The sequence below is a fragment of the Molossus molossus genome, unplaced genomic scaffold (genome assembly GCF_014108415.1).
Source record: "Molossus molossus isolate mMolMol1 unplaced genomic scaffold, mMolMol1.p scaffold_m16_p_13, whole genome shotgun sequence".
NCBI classification, from domain to species: domain Eukaryota; kingdom Metazoa; phylum Chordata; class Mammalia; order Chiroptera; family Molossidae; genus Molossus; species Molossus molossus.
The window spans coordinates 44,702,899-44,722,493 of record NW_023425348.1 but is presented as its reverse complement, the minus strand read 5'-3'; the positions used below and the strand labels follow the sequence as shown (position 1 = coordinate 44,722,493).

Below are 19,595 nucleotides of genomic sequence, written 5' to 3'. Positions count from 1 at the left end.
CAATAATTAAAATAATTTGAACAACAACAAAAAAATGGCACTCTGATTAAACTGCATTTTACAGCCTGCAGGACCCCCTGGACCAGCTTGGTTTTTACTCTAGATTTCACTGCCCTCCCACCAGCTTCTTCCTTCACCAACATGAAAGTTCTTTTTCTTCCCTGCCAGCCAGACAGGCAGATGGGAGAGGCAGGTGCAGCCTTGGTTGTCAGTAGTTCTCTGATGTGAAAAGGGGCAGCACAGTCACTTAAACTGATCCAATCTCTTTGCATCTTACAAAGTTAAACAGCTAAAAGAAGTAAAATAAGAAGGCAATGCTTGTGGAATGTACAGTGCATATTGGCGGTGCGTGCCTCATTAGGATTCGCCTGCTTGCTTCTCCTGTTCAATCGTTTCTTTTGAAGGCAGCAGATTTTTCTCTTGCGTTTCTGTCTTCTTCAATTTCGACTTATCGAATTTTTCAATCTCAGCCATATTGGGTTTGTCAGACATGATTGCAGAGGAAGCCGAGCGAGGTGCGCGAACTAGAGGAGTCGGATCTGCTCAGTGACCACCGCCAAATCCAGGCCAGCTCTTTCTCCCTTGCAAACAAAGATCTGTTCCAGGACATCTGAGGCACATACCTTCAGTCACAGAATCTCAGATTACATCTAGGAAGTGCTATCATTTTAGAAAGACCTACCACACAAAGGGAATGTTGTGCAAAATTGCTCATCTTCATCAAAACATGTTACTTCTGTGTTATCTCTGTGGGTGTGTATTTTGACCCAGCTACTCCTTTTTCTCAGTCTGAAAATCACCACTCAGGGAAGTCATCCTGAGCCTGGACAAGGTCTCAAATTTCATTCTGCCTAAAACTCACCTGTAGCTCATTTTAAGAAAGTAGACTTTTGGGTTCTACTCCAGAAGCTCTGATTCAGGAGATCTGGAATGTAGCCCAGAAATTTGCATTAAAAAAAAAAAGATGCCCAAATGATTCTGCTGCAAGTGGTTCTTGAGAATAGCCTTGAGGAAACAGCCCTGGCTTAGGATTCCTCCCACATCCTGGTTAGGGCCTTCTATTTACACTATAGGACTACTTACTACAGTTCTCAAAAGTAACTATTTGCCCACCTCATCTACTAAGTTGTGGTTTCTTTGAGGATAAGGATTATCTTTTGTTCTAATGAAACTTTATTTTTATTTATTTATTTTTTATCCTCAACCAAGGACACTTTTCAATTTTTTGTTCAGATAGAGTGGGAGGGAGAGAGAGAGAGAGAGAGAAACATCGATGTGAAAGGAATACATCGAGTGGCTGCCACCCACACAGCCCAACCAGGGCCGGGGACAAACTGCAACCGAGGTACTTGCCTCTCTGGACTGCAGTCTGAGGCTCTAACCGCTGAACCAAAACAGCCAGGGTTCTAATGAAACTTCAGAATCATAGTCTTAGACTCAAACATCTTATAGTTCTCGAATTATTTAATGGTAGAACCTAAGTTGGAAGGACTCTTGGAGTTTTCTGGTCAAATCCTTTTTTTAAGACTCCCCTATATTTCATTTTGACATGAAATTGTCCAGTTTCTTTTGCACACCTCTAGTGACAAGAAACTCATTGCTTCTGAGGCAGCCGAGGCTCTGTTAGGATGTTCATACATATATCTACTTTTTTTTTTTTTTTTTTTTGGTACGTGTCCCTAGCAGGAACCAAACCCTGGTCTCTCTGGTCCACAGGCCGATGCTTCAATGCTGAGCCAAACCGGCCAAGGAGGATGTTCTTACATTTTGACAAAAACTGCCTCCTATTGACTTCTACCTTTTGGTTCTTGTGCCTGTTGGAGACAAAGTATATGCCTAATCTTTGTTCCCTTTTTCAGTTCTTCAGAAACATAAGGTTTCCCCCACTTCCCCTTCTCTGGAGTGAGGATGGGGAAGGAACCCTGTCAGGAAAGGCAGCTGGCCAAGGGGCCATTGGAAAGTGGCAGTTTCTGTTGTTATTAGATGAGAAAAGGAAGGATGAAAGAGAATTCCTATCCTGGGGAGACCATAGTCTGAGAAGAACCTTCAGGGAACTCTCTAATCCAGTGGTTCTCAACCTGTGGGTCCCAACCACTTTGGGGGTTGAACAACCCTTTCACAAGGGTCACCTAAGACATAACAGTAGCAAAATTACAGTTATGAAGTAGCAAAATAGTTTTATGGTTGGGGGTCACCACAACATGAGGAACTGTATTAAAGGGTTGCGGCATTAGAAAGGCTGAGATCCAAATAAATTTAGGACAAGGGCCTGACCTTAGGATGAGTCGGGGGGTGGGGTGCTAACTGAAGGGGTCAGGGGAGGAATCACCTAGAGATAAAACTTTAATGCCACCTTTTTGGTGCAGCCTTCCCTGACCATCCTATTTATAAATTCTATTCCCCCTAACCTCCTTCCCTGCCTTGTTATTCAATAACACCTAACATCATTTTGTATATTTAACTTACTCTTAAAATCTTTTGCTGTTGTTGCTCTTGCTGCATCCCTCAGCTGAAGCTCACAGCTCCTGTTCATCAGTCCAGTCTCAGTGCTCTCTACTCTCCCCAGCTCTGGATTCCTGTAGCTGCCCCCTTTTCTCTCCCTTTGAGGACTGGGGAGGTAATAATGCCCAAATGTTTCAAGCCCAAGGGTACTTCACCACCCCTTCTGGATGCCCTATTCGCTGCCCACCCCTTTGAATAGAGAGCCTCCTCAAATTACTGACATGGGATGGCCATCTGCTTCCTACTAGACTGATACAGAGGCCCATTCTCCTGTAGCCCCTTGCTTTTGCCTTGACCACAACACTAACATTCTTTGTTATAATTGTCTACTCTGTTTGTTGACTCCACACCTAGAACATAAGTTCCTTGAGGGCATTAAGCCAACACTAAGCCAATACAGAGTAAACATTACTGAGAATGTGTTAATGAATGAATGAATGTCATGAAAGAAAAGATCACTAGGAATTATAGTATCAGGGAAAGCTGTCAAGAAGAGTAAACCTGAGAAAGTCTGAAAGGATAACAGGATGTTTTATCAGCCTCTAGACCAGACTTCGCCTCTGAGAACTATACTCCTATGTGTAGCTACCTACTTGACATTTCTATTGGGATAGCATATTGGGGCTGAAACTCTTGACTTCCTTCTCTGGCTTCCCTCAGTCTTCTCTCAGTAAATGGAACCATCATCCATCCAGTTCTCTGTTTTATTCATAGAACTCAACCCAGTCATCTACTTATCTGTGTACTGATTTGGGGTCTGCCTTTCCCATTTGACTGTAAATACTATGAGAACACAGACTAAGTATGTATTTTTATCATAGAATAACCAGCATGTAACCCAATGACTGTCTAGTAGGTGGGGGAGAAGGGTTGGGAGGTAGGGTGAACATGGATGGTATCTCTCAACCATCTCAGAAACTTGAATCACCAGGGGGAAATAACAGCATGAATCACAGAAGAAGTTTAATGACCACATCAAATTATTTTATTCCATTACTCATCAGGAGCCCAAGTCTGTGCTTCCGTGATCTTGTCTCCTCTTGGCCTGTCAGTTGTGACCCTCAGGACACTTTGTCTTATTCTGTGCTTCACCCTTCTCCTTCCTCTGCAGGCAGCACAGAACAGTGAAAAGAGATCTGGAGGAGGTGGACCAGGGGTGGGATGGTGTGGTGTCAGAAGACAAGATCATGGAGTCAGATCTTGGTGACCTCTTCTCCCCATCTCACCCTCACACATGCTATGTCCTGGGAAGGTGGCACAGTGGTCTAGAACATGGCCTCTGGGGTCCTACAGACCTGTGTTTGAATCCACTTATTGGCTGTGAGAGTTTAACCTCTGAGTCTTAGTTTCTTTATCTGTAGAATGGGGATAAAAATACCTACATTTTATGGTGGTATGGATTACGGTAAGATATTATATGCAAAGTGTTTCACCTGGTAACTGGCACATAGCTAGTGCTCCATAAAGAATAACTATTAATGAGGGCATGTGTGTCCATAGTTGTGTAAATATGGACTTTTGAATCTTATGGCTTGAACAATAAGGGCTATGGGAATGCAGAAGAAAGTGCAGTCAGGGAGGACTAGGGTTTGCAGAGGAGGTGGGTGTTATCAGTCAGGAATCTTAGTTGCAATAGACAGAAATCCCAACTCAAACTGACTTAAGTAGAAAAAAGAAGTTATGGGCTAATGTAATTTATGGGCACTGGCTGGATCCAGGAGCTCAGATGATATCTTCAGGAAGTTGTTTCTTTGCATCTTTGTGCTTTGCATTTTAGACTATTACTCCATACTCAAGCAGGATTCCACTTTGTAGTAACAAGATGGCTGAGTTCTATGTATACACTCTTTTGTTAGTAAAACCAGTAGAAAGAGCTTCTTTCCTCCACAACTTTCCCAGCAGAAGTCTTTGTCAGACTCTTATTGTCCTGAAACAGGCGCAGTTCCCATCCCTGCACCAATCACAGAAGTCAAGGGGAAAAGATGGCAGGGGCAACATCTGTATCCAAATGACATAAACCTGGGTCAGAGAAATGGTTGAAGGTGATCAAACTTCGCCCGGCTGGTGTGGTTCAGTGGATTGAGCATTGTCCCATGAACTGAGAGGTCCTGGTCCGATTCCTGGTCAGGGCACATGCCTGGGTTGCGGGCTTGATCCCCAGAAGGAGGTGTGCAGGAGGCAGCTGATGGATGTATCTCTCTCACATTGATGTTTTTTTCTCTCCCTCTTCAAAAAACAAAACAAACAAACAAACAATAATAATAACAACAAAAAACATTAAAAAGGTACGAATTTCTAGTTAAAAAAATAAGTCATGAGGATATAATATACAACAAAGTGACTAGGTGGCTACAGTTAATAATACTGAATTGCATATTTGACAGTTGCTAAGAGATCTTAAAAGTTGTCATCACATAGAAAAAAGCTTTTTGTAACTGTGTGTGTTGACTGATGTTAATTAGACTTATTGTGGTGATCACTTTGCAGTAGATAAAAATATCAAGTCATTATGCTGTATACCTGAAACTAATATAATGTTATATGTCAATTATACCTTAATTAAACAAACACACAAACTTGAAGTGGGTGGTGGTGGGAAATGATGCCCTAAGGGAAATTTGGATGCTATTATGAGAAATAGGGTGAATAGCCATACAGGCTGAAACAAGTATCGTCTACAGTGGGCCTTGGAAAACAGATATGATTTGGGCAAACAGAGAGGAGGGAGGAAGACACCCCAGAGATTCACTGCCAATCAAAAGTGAGAAATAAATGTGCTGTGAGCATGATTCACACCTTTTTGGTAGAGGGAGCAGGCTTATTCTGTGCAGTCCTAGAGAGAAGACCTGGGACCAAGTGGGCTTGGGGATGGGGGGAGTCACAGGACCCAGATCTCCGCTCACTGGGACCATGGAACAGGCTGCTTCTGGAGGGAATGGGCTTCTTATCATCAGAGGTGTGCAAAGAGAGTTTTTTTTTGTCAGAGTGACTCTCAGAGAAGCCATCTAGATGGGCTCTGAGATGCCTTGCATTCCCCCAATCTGAAATTCTATAGCCAGGAAATTAGCTCTTCCCCCCAACCCCATCCTGATCCCCACCCTTTTTGTCTCTTCTCAACTCCTAAGGGGAATGCTACATCCTTCTCTGGGATATGTTTATGAGTGTCTGAGACATTCTGGATTCCAGTTCTGGCTCCTACAGCAAATGTGGAACCTTAGGGGAACCACTTAGTCTTCTCTGGGGCTGTTTCCCTCTCAGCACAGGAAGAAGTGAGGCTGTCTGAGATCTGGGGCCCCTGCCGGCTCTGCCACAGACTCCTGGGGAGGGATAGGACACACCAAAGTTCTCAGGCCCACCATGTGTGTTGGTTCTTCAGGGTCTCAAAAGCACCTTCACACTTGCTGTCTCATTTGAGCCTTTCACTTGACCTTGAGGAAAGCACAGTGGAAATCTGTTTAATGCACAAGCCTTTGGAGTTCAGACTCAAGTTCAAAACATGAACCTGCCTCTAACTACATGAACTTGGGCAAGCCTCCACCTGAGCTGATTTCCTCTTTTGAAAATATGGTCAGTAATTCAACTTTGTGGGTTTGTTATTTGTTGTGAAGATTAAATCATGTATGTAAAGTGCTTAGAACAGCCTCAGGCCCTTGTGAGTTGGTCTGGAGAGGGGTGGGTGTGGTGGAGTTGAGTTGAGCTGAATTAGAATAGCTCCCAGCAAGCACTGAGCATTTCACAGGGCATAGCACACCCCAGCCCAGCCTCTGCCTGCAGATTAGGGCCTTGTGTCCATCAGGGTTCTGACTGGAAGCAGATGGCACCTTGAAACTGGCTAATTTGAAGAAAGTGTGAAGGAGTGTTTAGGAAACCAACAAGGAATAGTGCAGGTATGCCTGGCTAGCATCGGTGGGGAGGGAAACTACTGCTATGCTGAGAGGGCAAGGGGGAAAGCCATTATACTGGAATCTAGGAGAGGCAAGGACCCTAGTAGGGTCAGTCATCTGTCAAGGCTGCTCCCAGGGCACATGGATTCTCCTGCACTACTAGCCTGACAAATGGGTAGACAGCTCCCACTCCTTACTCCCACACAGTCTTCAGATAAAAGGTGCAGATGCTGGTAGTTGGAATTTGGTTTATAGCACTGAAATGGTGTGATATTTTGATTTATAGTAAGAAACACATATTTGTTCTTGTCCTGGTCCTGGCCCAGAACTCCTAAAACCTTTGGAATTTCCTAAGTGACAAAGGTGTCTTTTATTATCTTAAAGAGGTGACTTTTGAAAAGCACCTGAGGTTTGGTTGCCAGGGGAGCCAATAGTGTGGTTAGATGGTTGGAACTTTCGGTCCTACCCACCCACTCTGCTACCTCCAGTGAGGGTAGAAGAGTTGGAGGTTGAATCAGTCGCCCACGGCCAATGATTTAATCAATCATGGCTGTGTAATGAAATCTTCAAAACGCAAAGGATGAGGTTTGGAGAACTTCTGGGCTGGTGAATGCACAGAGATTTGTGAAGAGCCGTGTGCTCAGAGAGAGGGCAGAAGCTCTGTGCCTCTTCCCACTTACTATGCCCGGTGAATCTGTTCGTTTGGCTCTTCTTGAGCCATTCATATCCTTTTATAATAAACTGGCAATCTAGTAAATAAACTGTTTTCCTCAGTTCTATGGGCCATTCTAGCAAATTAATTGAACCTGAATAGGAGGTCCTGGGAACCTCTGATTTATAGCTGATTAGTCAGAAGCACAAGTGAGAACCTGGACTCCTGATTGGTGTCTGAAGTGGGGGTAGTGTTCTAGGACTGAGCCCTTAATCTGTGGGATTTGATGCTATTTCCAGGGAGATAGTGTCAGAATTGAGTTAAATTGTAGGATACCCATTACTGTCCTCAGAGTATTGGAGAATTGCTTGTAATGTAGAAAAACAACAACATACTGGAAATGGAAAGGCCAAGGAAATATTTGGGAGGGGCCTAAAGCACCTGCTATAGTCTGGAGCAAGGCAGGCACTTGAGTTCTCTCAACTGCTTCACACTTCAGAGACTAGCATGCTTCTCCCTCTTCCTGGAATATGCTTGTCTACCCCAAAATTCCTTACTTATCATTTGAGATTGCAGACATCCGATGCCTTGGCCTGCCCAGAATCCTTTCTTTTGGGAACAGAACCTCTCTTTTCCTTTTGGGGAATCTCCTTTCTTTCCATTGCTCTCAGCCCAAGCAGTTTAGGTACAGCTGAGGCCCACCTGCTGGTTCCAGGCGGGCACATGATTGGCTCAGTCCTTCTTGGGCCTTAGGCTGAGTGTGTATGAAAGTAGGGGTGGCTAAAGCCATAGAACTGAAGCATAGTATTACCAACAACCATCTTTGTTACCATATAGGAGAGAATGAAACAAATTCCGAGGTAAGCAGAGCTAAAGGGTGCAGAAAGAAAAATGAAGTCTGGATGCCATTGTTTGAACCCCTGGATCAATCTATGCCTGAAAGTCTATCCCCAGACTTTTTAGTTATGGGATCTAAGATAACTCTTTTCATTTGAGCTAGTTTGAGTTGGGTTTTCTCTTAAACCTAGAGTTCTAATTAATTCTATCTTACCTTGAATCTTTTCTGCCCCTCCTCCCTTTAAGATTTGTTACTTCTTTTATGTTCCTATATAGTACCCTGTGCAAACTTCTCTCATGGTACTTGTAACAGTTTATTGCAAATATTGTTTACAGATATGTCTCATCCACAAAGCTGAGAGCTCTTTGAATATAGGGACCAAGTCTGATCCATCTCTGTGTTCCCTAGTGCCCAGCACATGCTGACACACCTCACACTGGCTAGACCATACTAGGCATGTTGTTTTCTTCTGTTCCCAGAAAGATAGATTGAAGGCACATTAGCCAATTGAGCCTGTTGAGATGAAGGCAGTGGTGTGGAGTCTGGAATCTGGAACCCACCCATGTTCTATGAAGAACAGAAGAGCTATCAGGAAAGTTTAACTTGAAAAAGAGATTGCTCCTGGGACAGAATTTATTCTCTGGCACAGACTATTTCTGGGCACCTCTGCAATGCCAGGCCCTGGTCCAGTGCTGAGGGGTCCACAGATGATGTAGCTACATCCCCCTTGCCTGGGGAGCTCACAGTCTGGATGGGGTCAGACATGGAAACAAGTAACTACAATAGAGTGTAGCCAGTGCCACCCGAGGGGATACAAGGGGCGGCCAGGAAAGACCTCTCAGAGAAGGCCTTGTAGGAGGGCAGACTTATGACAATGTTGGGGGCAGGTTTCAGTTTAGGTTGAAGAATAACTTTCTAACAATCAGAATTATGCAAGAACGGAGGGCTACCTGCTCCGTGTCTGGAGGTGTGTGAGCAGGGCTGGGATGATCACAGACTGGATATTGATGTCTGTCAACAGAAGGGCCAATGTAGAGGCTGCAGGGAATTCCTCATAATAACACAGTCATTACACCACTGCTTCCTTTTATGTGCGAAGTACTGGGATACAAAGACAAACAAAGAAACAGTCTCTGGCTTAGAAAAACTCAGTTTAGGTAAATTAAAACAATGTAACACTATGGCCTTATATCAGTGTCTCTTGAACTTGAATAACGTTATGAACCCCCTTTAAAGGAAAGAAATTATTGAGGTACTCAGTGCTGACAATTGGAGGAATATGAATAGTAACTGAATATTTATTGATATGAAATAAGCATTATTTTTCTGTGTGATATGATATTGTGGTTATATTTTTCTTTTTAATAGTGCTTATCTTGCCATGGCCAATTTGGCTCAGCAGTTAGAATGTTGGCCCGTGGACCAAAGAGTTGCGGGTTTATTCTGGTCAAGGGCACGTACTTTGGTTATAGTTCAGTCCTGGCCCTGGTCAGGGTCATGCTGGAGGCAGCCAATTCATGTGTCTCTCTCACATTGATGTTTCTCTCTCTCTCCCCCTCCCACTCATCTGAAGATAAATGAAAAAATATTCTCGGGTGAGGATTTAAAAAAAAAAAAAATAGTGCTTATCTTGCTCTGCTCGGGTGGGTCAGTTGGTTGGAGCGTCATCCTAAACACCAAAAGGTTGTGAGTTTGATTCCCGGTCAGGGCACATACCTAGGTTGGGGTTTTGAACTTTGATGGGGGCATGTGCAGGAGGCAACTGATCAATGTTTCTCTGTCTCTTTCTCTCTCTCTAAAATCAATAATAATAATAATGATAATAAACATATGCTTGGGTGAGGATTAAAAATAAAAAATAAAAATAAATAGTCCTTATCTTTTGGGAATATATATTGAAATACTTATGAATAAAACAATATAATATCTGTGATTTGCTTCACAATAATTCAGATAGGAAACAGGAAGTGGGTACTGGTTTAGATGAACTAAGATTGACCATGAGTTGATGATTGTTTTATCCACATAATTGGGTACACAGGGGTTCATTGTTGTATGGTTAAAATATTTTATACTAAAAAAAACCTTTAAAAATGAAAAAAAAAAAAACTAATATGCTGGAATATTAAAATTGAGGCATCTCCCTTGTAGATTGTGGATGGGAGTACAAGTTGGTGTAACTTTTATGGAAGGCAATATGACAATATCTAAATAAAAATGCACATATACTTTGACTCTGAAAATCATATTTAGTAATGCAACCTCTGTACTCACCATGTGTCATATAACACACACACACACGTACATACACACACACACATCTATATGTGGATTCTCATTACAGCCTTGTTTATAAAGGGAAAAGAATAGTAATAGCCTAAATGTCCTCAATAGGGTACTAGCTAAATAAGTCAGGGTAAATCCACTGAATGGAATACTCTATAGCTGTTTTTAAAAATGAGAATGCTCGTTATGTATTGATCTAAAACAATCTCCAAAGTGCAGTGCTGTGTGTATAGTATACTACTATATAAAAAAGAATATATATATAATCATGTATGCTTATATATGTATAAAATATCTCTAAAGTATATTAAAAAAGGTATTTTCTATCATTTAGGCCTCCAGGAAAGGGAACCGGGTTTATGGGGGAAAGGGATAGGAGCAAGACTTACATTTCATTTTTATCATTTTTTTATCTTCTTAATTTTATTCCATGTATATGCATTATGTACCTATATTTAAAAACAAACAATTTAAGTTTTAAAAGAAATAGAAACAAAATAAAGATATTCAATAATATAAAGGCTCTGTGGCAATATGGGAAAATAACTGTAATATTATGCTTGATTTAAAGAGTATACAAAATTTTGAACTTTTAGTCAAGATGGCGGCATAGGTAAATGTGGTATTGTGTCCTCCCACAACCACATCAAAGTTACAACTAAACTACAGAACAATCATCATTCATACAGAACAATCACCGCCTGAAATCAAGCTGAATGGAAGTCCTACAACTATGAAATTAAAGAAGCAGCCACATCAAGACTGATAGGAGGGGCGGAGGCTGACGGGCTGGTCCCACACCCACGAGTGGCAAAAAAAAAATTAGAAGGATACCTCGGCTGGGAAGGTCCTCCCTGAGGAGTGAGAGGTCTCCGTCCCACACCAGGTGCCCAGCTTAGGGTTCCAGTGCCAGGAAGAGAAGTACCCATAACTTCTGGCTGGAAAACCAGCGGGAACTGAGACTCAGGAAAGCTGAGGCAGCTGGGGCCCCAGGCAGCTCCTCTTACAGGGCCCACGCATGGACTTACTTGGACTTGCACCCTCCAGGCTCCAGCGTTGGGAGGCAGCTTGAAAGGCACCAGAGACATGAGGGGAACTGAATTGCTTGGTATTGGGGCGAGGTTTTGGAGAGAAGGTTTTCTCCTGGACAGACATACTATCAGAGGCCTTTGTTCCTTTGGTGAGACCTTCCCAGGGGCGGCAGACAGCCGCCATATCTGGGACTCAAGCAACTTGGCTCACACTGTTTGCCCCGCCCTGGTGATTCCCTGAGGCCCTGCCCCACTCAATTTTCAGGCCCAACCAAGCTGTTGCCAGTTGCTTAACCATAGGATTGGCCTGTCTTGGATCCTATTTCAGGTTTTCCTAAAATCTTTCAAACAAGCAGCATCTGGTCTCAGCTAGCCCCATACCTCTCCTTAAGTAATACATAGAAACAAACACAGAGAGGCAGCCAAAATGAGGAGACAAAGAAACAGGTTCCATATGAAAGAACAGAACAGAACTCCAGGAAAAGAACTAAGCAAAATGGGGATAAGCAACCTAACAGATGCAGAGTTCAAAACACTGCTTATAGTGATGCTCAATGAACTTAGTGAGAACCTCAGTGAACTTAGTGAGGGCCTCAAGAGCATAAAAAAGGACCAGTCAGAAATGAAGGAGGCACAGTCAGAAATGAAGGAGGCACTAACTGAAATAAACAATAATTTACACAGATTCAATAGTACAGTAGGTAAAGCCAAGAAGTAAACCATCGATTTGGAGTATAAAGAAGCAAAAAACACCCAATTGGAACAGCAAAAAGAAAAAAGAATCCAAAAAAATGATAGTATAAGGAGCCTCTGGGACCAACATTCGCATCATAGGGGTGCCAGAAGGAGAAGAGAGCGAAGAAGAAATCGAAAACCTATTTGAAACAATAATGGCAGAAAAATTCCCTAACTTGGTGAAAGAAACAGACATACAAGTCCAGGAAGCACAAAGAGTCCCAAACAAGATGAACCCCAAGAGGCCCACACCAAGACACATCATCATCAAAATGCAAAAGGTTCAAGACAAAGAGAGAGTCTTAAAAGCAGCAAGAGAAAAGCAGGTAGTTACCTACAAGGTACTTCCCATAAGACTGTCAGCTGATTTCTCAAAAGAAACTTTGCAGGTCAGAAGGGAGTGGCAAGAAATATTCAGAGTGATGAAAAGCAAGAACCTACAACCAAGATTACTTTATCCTGAAAAGCTGTCATTTATAATCAATAGCCATATAAAGGGTTTCCCAGACAAGGAAACGCTAAAGGAGTTCATCCACCAAACTATTATTATATGAAATGTTGAAGGGTCTTCTTGAAGAAAAAGATAAAAAATATGAACAAACAAAATGGCAGTGAATACATATCTGTTGACAATGGAATCTACAAACAAAATGAACAAGCAGAACAGAAACATTGTCATAGATACAGAGAACTTTTCTTGGTTGCCAGATGGGAGAGGGGTTAGGGGAATGAGTGAAAAGGGTGAAGGGATTAAGAAGTACAAATTGGTTGTTAGACTGACAAACCTCAAAGGGAAGGGGGGTTGGGGAGTGAGAAGAAATAAACCAAAGAACTTATATGCATAACCAAAGGACACAGACAATAGTGTGGGGAAAGGCAGGAGGGGGGCAAGAATGGAGAGGAGGGGGTCAATGGGGGAAAAATGAGGAACATCTGTAATACATTCAACAATAAAGATAATTAAAAAAAAAATGAGTATACAAAATTTTATCCACATAATAATTAAAAGTACCTAAAATGTGTCTGTTCATGATCGACTACTAGAGACACGCAAATGAAAGGGATGTGTTGTTAGGTGGGAGTACAAGTGCTGCTTTTTAAAAAACTTTATAGGTGTTATAATATGGTATGATAATGCACATGATAAATTAAAGTTTGGTAAAAAAAAAAAAAAGTCAGATTCAGATAGCAAAATTCTAATTTTCTTAGGGTTTTCAGAGAGAGGCCTTTTCCATGAAGTGAGGTGCGCCTGGTCATGCTCGTTCTGTTTGGTTTCCTGCCAGCCTCACCAGAGGAACAAGATGCTGGATCAATCACTGCAGTTGGTCACGTCCTCATGCTTAGCACTCGTTCACCTGACCCTGGACAATCTGTTTATTTATGGAGAAAAGGCTCTGCGCAAACAAGAGGAGGATTTCTGGATGTGGGAAAGCCAGGGTGTTAAATATTCTTCTTCATATGCTCAGCTTCCTTCCTTGAGGAAGGGCCCCAGTGGGAAACCGGAGGTGGCCTCTGTCCAGGCAGGAAGGAGAGTCAGCCAAACTCTGGCCTTCTGCTCTGCATCCTCCCGAGCTCTGTCCACCTGTTCCTGGAGGCATGTCTCCTCCAGGATGCCTGCCCCGCTCACCCTTCAGAGGCAGCGGTAGAAGAGTAGAGAGACCCAGACTGGGAGTCAGGGACTGACTCTGTCCCTAAGTGCATTATCTCAAACAAGTCACTTAGCCTCCCTGAGCCTCAGTTTTCTCATCCATAAAATAATCCTACCTATCTTGCCACGCTGCCAGAGAGTAAATGAGATTGTCTTGTTGTTTCATTCTAGGCCCCACACTATTTTTCTGCCTACTGCTTCTCAGTCTCCTTGGCCTGTACCTCACATTTATCAGTCCTCTGCCCTCCTATTCTCTCTCCATGGGCTTCCAGGCCGAACCCATCACTCATCACACCCATGCTCCAAATCCACACACCTAACTGGCCCTTTCCACTTGCATCTCCCACAAGTGTCTCAAACTTATCTAAAATAGAACTCATCTTCCTCTCCAAACTTAGTCCTCACCCAGTGTTCTCCATCCAATACTTCTAGCACCCACCCAATTGCTCAAGCCAGAAACCTGGGGATATTCCTTGTCTCTACTCCAATATGCATGGATGACAGCAGCAGCAGCAGCAGCAGCAGCTATCTTCCACCGTGGGGCTTGGGAAACAGAGAAAACTAATGGAAGGAAGAAAACACACCAAGAAACCTGGCAGAGAATAGGAAAGACTGTCAGGGTTCATAAAAGACTACATGCTCTGATTCTGTTCTTGAGCCTGTGCTTAAGTTAGTTTCAGTTGGATTTCTATGCTTGCAAATACAAGAGTCCTAACTGATGTAAACACTGTCTGTCAGAATAGGCTAGGTTATGCTGTGGCAATTAACCCCCACATTTTGGTGGCTGAATTCTACTACATGTACATCAGCAGCAGGCAGCTCTGCTCATTGCAGTCCCTCAGAAAGTAGTCACCACCTTGAATGTTGTTGGTCACTGTTTCAGAGGGAAAGAGAAAATATAAGGGGTCTGATACCAGCAAGTCACTATTCCAGCTCAGAGGTGACATGTCACCTCCATTCATAACGCATTGACCAGAACAATTTACCTCACCCCACCCAACCACAAGGGGGCTGATCCTGCCCATTACCTGAAATATTTGGTGAATTACCTTAATAACTGCCATACATTTCCTGCTGCCTATTCTGTGCCAAGCTCTGAGCCTAATGAAACTGAGGCTCAGGAAGGTTAGGTAACTCAGCCACTGCACCATGCAGAATCATTCTCAGTGGTCTAGAAGGATGGGACAGACTGTTGAGTGAGAGACTTATTTAAGAGGGCTAACACATTACCTGGTACTAAAAATAAATGCTGAGTAAATGTTTGTTTCTTTTTCAGTTTATGGAGGCATTCAAGAACAGGCTTGTGTGGTCACTTATTAGGGTGCTGAAGAGGGTAGCCTCGACCAGATGGGTAGCAGCACTGTTCACAGCCTTCCAAGCATGAGAATCTAACTCCACTTTTCCTAGAATAACCATTTCCCTTTTTGGCAGTAATTAACTACTGGCAGTAATTAATATGGCAAGGTAATTAACTACTCCCCACCTCCACACTCCTACAATAGCATTGTTGGCTCCCTTAGGGGGAAATTAAGGCCTAGAAAGGATATGGGCAAATTATGGGTGGACAAACCAATCAGCTAATGCTGAGTGTCCATGGCATGAGAAGCATATTGTCCTGAGCTCTTAAGATAGCGTTTATAGCAGGAAAAGAGCACAAGAAGGAGGCTTATACCTGGGACCTAGTCCTGGCTTTGTTAATTTACTATGTGGCCTAGAGCAAGTTTCTTCCAAAATCTTGGTTTTGTCTTTACACAACGAGGAGACAGGAATATACCTCTAAAGTCTTTTTTATCTTTAGTAACTGGTATAATTATGTGCAGAGTCAAAAATCAAACTTCAGATGTGGGAGGACTCACCTTCTTAGAAGCCAGTGAGGCCATAGAACCCTGGGAAATAAAAAATGAATTTAGATATGATATTGTCTAAAGGTCCATCTTTCAATATGGCAGTCACTAGCCACATGTGGTTAGTGAACATATGAAGTGTATTACATAATGAGGTGTGCTGTAAATGTAAAATACACACTGAATATCTGGATTTAGTATAGAAAAAGTGAAAAACAATTTTTTTTTCTTCACCCGAGGACATTTTTGCATTTATCTTCAGATAGAGTGGGAGGGAGGGACAAAGAGAGAGAAACACCGATGTGAGAGAGACACACTGAGTGGTTGCCACCCACACGACCCCAACTGGGGCTCGGGACAAACTGCAACCAAGGTACTTGCCCTTGGCGGGAACTGAACCCAGGACTGGTCTGTGGGCCAATGTTCTAACTGTTGAGCCAAACCGGCCAGGGCAAAAAAGTGAAATATTTTTATATTGACAATATTTTGGGCCCACCGAGTTAACTAAAATGTTAGTAACATTAATGTCAACTGTTTCTGTTTCCTTTTTTAATGCAGCTACTAGAAAATGTGAAATTATAATGAGGCTCACATTGTATTTCCATTGGACAGTGCTTGTGTAAGGGAAAACTGAAACCCAGAGTAGGTAAAGGATTTGCTCTGGAGCCAGCACTGGAACCAGGGTTACCTGACTTCTCATTCAAGGCTCTTTTCACCTTAACCACCTGTGGTAGCCAGTCTCCAAGATGGTCCCTAATGATCCTCACCTCCCATCCTGGTGTAGTCCCTTCCACAATAAGTAGCCTCCTAATAAGTAGGGCTCACTTATTAGGAGGCTAAAGGAATGACTGCAATTTCCAGTGCTGGGTCATAAAAGACATTGTGGCTTCTACCTTGTCTCTCTGACATCACTTGCTTTGGGGGAAGCCAGTTGTTGGGTCATGAGAATATTCAAGTAGCTCTATGGAGTGGCCCACATGGTGAATAACTCAGGCTTCCTATCATAAACCAGCAGCAACCAAGCATGTAAGTGAACTATCTTAGAAGCTGATCCTTCAGCCCCAGGCAAGCCTTCAGGTGACAGCTGTCCCAAAACCACCCAGCTAGGCTTCTCCCAAATTCCTGACCCACAGACTATATATGTGATAATAAATGTTTACTGTTTTAAGTTTGTTTTGGAGTGATTTGTTATGCAGCAATAGATAACTAATACACAGCTCTGTATACTTAGAGATCTTATATAGAAAAACCCACTTCTGTCTTTGGGAAATGTTCTTATCTTCCCCCCAGTATCTAGCCTCATTTAGGAAACCTAACTAAAAATAGCTATCAGGCTGAAGGAATGCAATCCAGGAAGACAGGATCCTATTCTATTCTTTAAAGAGATTTTCCCTTTATTGCAGGAAGTACCACATCATATCACCTTCACCAGGGTCACCCAGAGACATGATTCCCACAAAATCAAAGGAACCAGAAGCCCAAAATTGCCCAACTAAATACAGTATTGAGGAAGTAATAAATAATGGAGAAATGACACTCTAATCTTAGAAAGTGGTATCAATAGTAGTGCTAATGCATCATATTTAAAAAACATGTTACTTTTCATGTTTTCACTTCTATATCTGAGGTAGGTGGGGAAGATATAAATAAACCAGATTACATATAAAAACAATGGCTAAGAGCTCTTGATTGGCCCATAGTCTCATGGTGAGTGAATGACAGGATCAAATGTAGAATCTGGGTTTCCTTGACTCTAAGTCTGGCTTGATGCTTTCCAAGGTAGGACCTCCTGGCTGTGATAACATGAACGTCTTTCAGTTGGAATTGTCCTCTGAGATCAAGGTGCACTTATAAGTCTCCTTAAAGGCCTCCAGGAAAGGTGGTATTACTTCATCTACAGTGACGTGCCTTTGGAGCTCCTTACTCAGGGAAGTGACGCCTGTCCCAACCAGCCCACAGGGCACAATGTGCTCAAACCACGTGAGGTCTGTAGAACAGTTAATGGCCTGGCCGTGGGATGTGATGTGCCTTCCACAGCGGACTCCTGCAAGACAAGCCAAAGGGTGTTAGAACAATACGTTCCCTCCCCAGGCTTCAGGATCCCCCCAGTGTGTTGAGGGAACTGGACTAGATCACTGACTTTCCAACTGTCTGGAGCACCCAAGGGGTTGTGCACAGATTGGAGAGGGGGACAAAGTGCGGGGAGTGGTATGTGGCTCCACAACAGCTGCACTTAGGGAGATGAACAAAAATGTCTTCAACACAGAGATTGTTGCTTAATAGTAATAAATAATAATAATAATAATGTGTGAGAACTACTGACACTGAAGTAACCTGGCACTTCACTTCTCATGTCTCTCCATTTGGAAAGTTGTACAAGATGACTTCTGAGGGCCCTTCTGGCTCTGAATATAACACATCAGTGATAAGGCTTAAAAACTCTTCAGCACAGCGGGTGGTTCTATTCAAAGCCCACGCCTGACACACCTCCTTTGGTCCAGCCCCGCCAGGCCCGGACGCTCACCGATAGCACAGATCTTCCGCTCGCCCAGCCAGACGCCGGTGTAGGGCGGTGGCCGTGCGCGGGCGCCCCGCAGACCCTGGAGCTCGCACAGGCGCACGGCGCACGCCTCCAGCGCCGCCACGTGTGTGCGCAGGCGCAGGCCCAGGCGCCGCAGATCGAGTACTGGGTGGCAAAGCAGCTGGCCCGGCCCATGGAAAGTGGCCAGGCCGCCGCGGCCTGTGGCCTGCACCTCGGCCCCCAAGGCCCGCAGCCGCGCCACCTCCTCGGACGTCAGGCCGCCGCGCAGCCCCGCAGTGTACACAGGCCCCGCGGGCTCGCAGACCAGAAGTGCACCCGCCTCAGTCCTCGACTGGGCCTCGATGGCCGGCTCCGCTTGCAGCAGCCGCAGCCAGCGCTCCTGCAATGCCAGTAGCTCAGCATACGGCACCCGACCCAGTCGCACGAGCTGGACTACCGGTAGTCGCATGGTGCCCGCCTGGGCGCCCGCGCGGCCCCGCCCCCTGCATGGGCGGGGGACGTGCCGGGAGGGGCGGGGCCTAGGGAGCAAGTCCGGAGCCACTGCTCCAAAGTGCTTGCTACAGGCTCTTGAGAGACTGTGATCCCAAGATTCAGTATAGGGTGTGTCTCATTCATTCATTTCAGCAATCAGTATTTCGGGCCTGCGTGTGCCTTAGGCGCTTGATACAGTGGGACACAATGTACAGGGGAATAAAAGATCTGCCTTGGGAAGCTTACATTCTTACAGCAGAAAACAAGCAAACATTAAAGCATGAAAGAAAAATAAAATAGGGTAATGTGACATTCTCGAGGAAGAATCTCAAAAGAAGATTAACGTGCAGCAGGTTTATTGGGGTTGGGGAGATGGGGTAGAAGAGGGGAGATACTTTCAAGACCATGCCTGTGAAGAGCGGGGTAGGAGCAGGATTCGGCAGAGGGAGAAGTTAATCTCAGCAGAGGCCTCAGCCAATCCCAAAGAATTCTCTGAGCCTGGGATGACCTTTCAGAGTTGTTCCAAGTTAAAGAAGGGGACCAGAAATGAATAATTTCGTATTGACCAGTGATAGATAGAGGCTGTATCTGGAGAAGCGCTATAATTAGCAAGGCTGCTTCCTTCGTGGAGGACAATTCTCAGTGAGGAATTATGAACCGTGAGCAATCTACTCCCAGAAACTGGGGACATAAATGACTGGCTAGGTCCTGAGGGTGGATCTGGACCACAGTATTCATTATGTTGTATTGGAATGAATTTATTAATTCAGTAAAGTTACTGGGTGCCAACGATGTGTTAGCCCACTGCTAAGTGAAGAGGATATACAAGGCCATTACACCCCTGTACTACTAATAGCATGCAGAACCGTTTTTATGTCTTCAGTGTATCTTCTGAATCTGTCTTCCAAGCTACAGCTAAGGATCATTCAACTGAAAAGAAAGAAGAATGAAAAGGAGAAAGCAGAAAAGTATAGAGAATATTATAACATTACTGTTTACCCATCATCCAGACTTGCTGAATATTAATGCTTCTAAACTTTTTGCTCAGGTCTTTTTTAATTTTAGAAACTAATAACACTGATCACTCCCATAGATATCTGAAAGATGTTTCATTAATATATACATTAAAATCATAAGAAAATATTAACAAATTGAATCCAGC

General features: G+C 43.7%; 2 protein-coding genes across 3 annotated transcripts; both read right to left on the bottom strand.

The window, feature by feature from the left end:
• Window positions 1-11: 11 nt before the first annotated feature.
• Window positions 12-544, bottom strand: LOC118628268 (thymosin beta-4-like). The gene has a single exon (XM_036259110.1). The coding sequence runs from the start codon at window positions 490-492 to the stop codon at window positions 358-360; it is 135 nt and encodes a 44-aa protein (XP_036115003.1). The 5' UTR covers window positions 493-544; the 3' UTR covers window positions 12-357.
• Window positions 545-16,646: 16,102 nt separating this feature from the next.
• LIPT2 (lipoyl(octanoyl) transferase 2) lies at window positions 16,647-18,410 on the bottom strand. 2 transcript variants are annotated; one of them, XM_036259239.1, is made up of 3 exons: window positions 17,906-18,410; window positions 17,762-17,775; window positions 17,345-17,464 (listed from the first exon to the last, which is right to left on the bottom strand). In XM_036259239.1, exons 1-3 carry the CDS (start codon window positions 18,408-18,410, stop codon window positions 17,345-17,347), a joined length of 639 nt encoding a protein of 212 aa, XP_036115132.1. The 2 variants fall into 2 exon arrangements, with proteins under 2 accessions (XP_036115131.1, XP_036115132.1); XM_036259238.1 differs by lacking the exon at window positions 17,762-17,775 and having other exon boundaries at window positions 16,647-17,464; window positions 17,945-18,410.
• Window positions 18,411-19,595: the final 1,185 nt, after the last annotated feature.

Bases quoted from the DNA above. Each gene is read 5' to 3' on its own strand.
- LOC118628268 (XM_036259110.1), bottom strand. From the start codon at position 492: ATGTCTGACAAACCCAATATGGCTGAGATTGAAAAATTCGATAAGTCG.
- LIPT2 (XM_036259238.1), bottom strand. From the start codon at position 18,410: ATGCGACTACCGGTAGTCCAGCTCGTGCGACTGGGTCGGGTGCCGTAT. The intron at 17,465-17,944 runs GTGAGCGTCCGG...CTTGTCTTGCAG, and splicing joins GCGGAAGATCTGTGCTATCG to GAGTCCGCTGTGGAAGGCAC.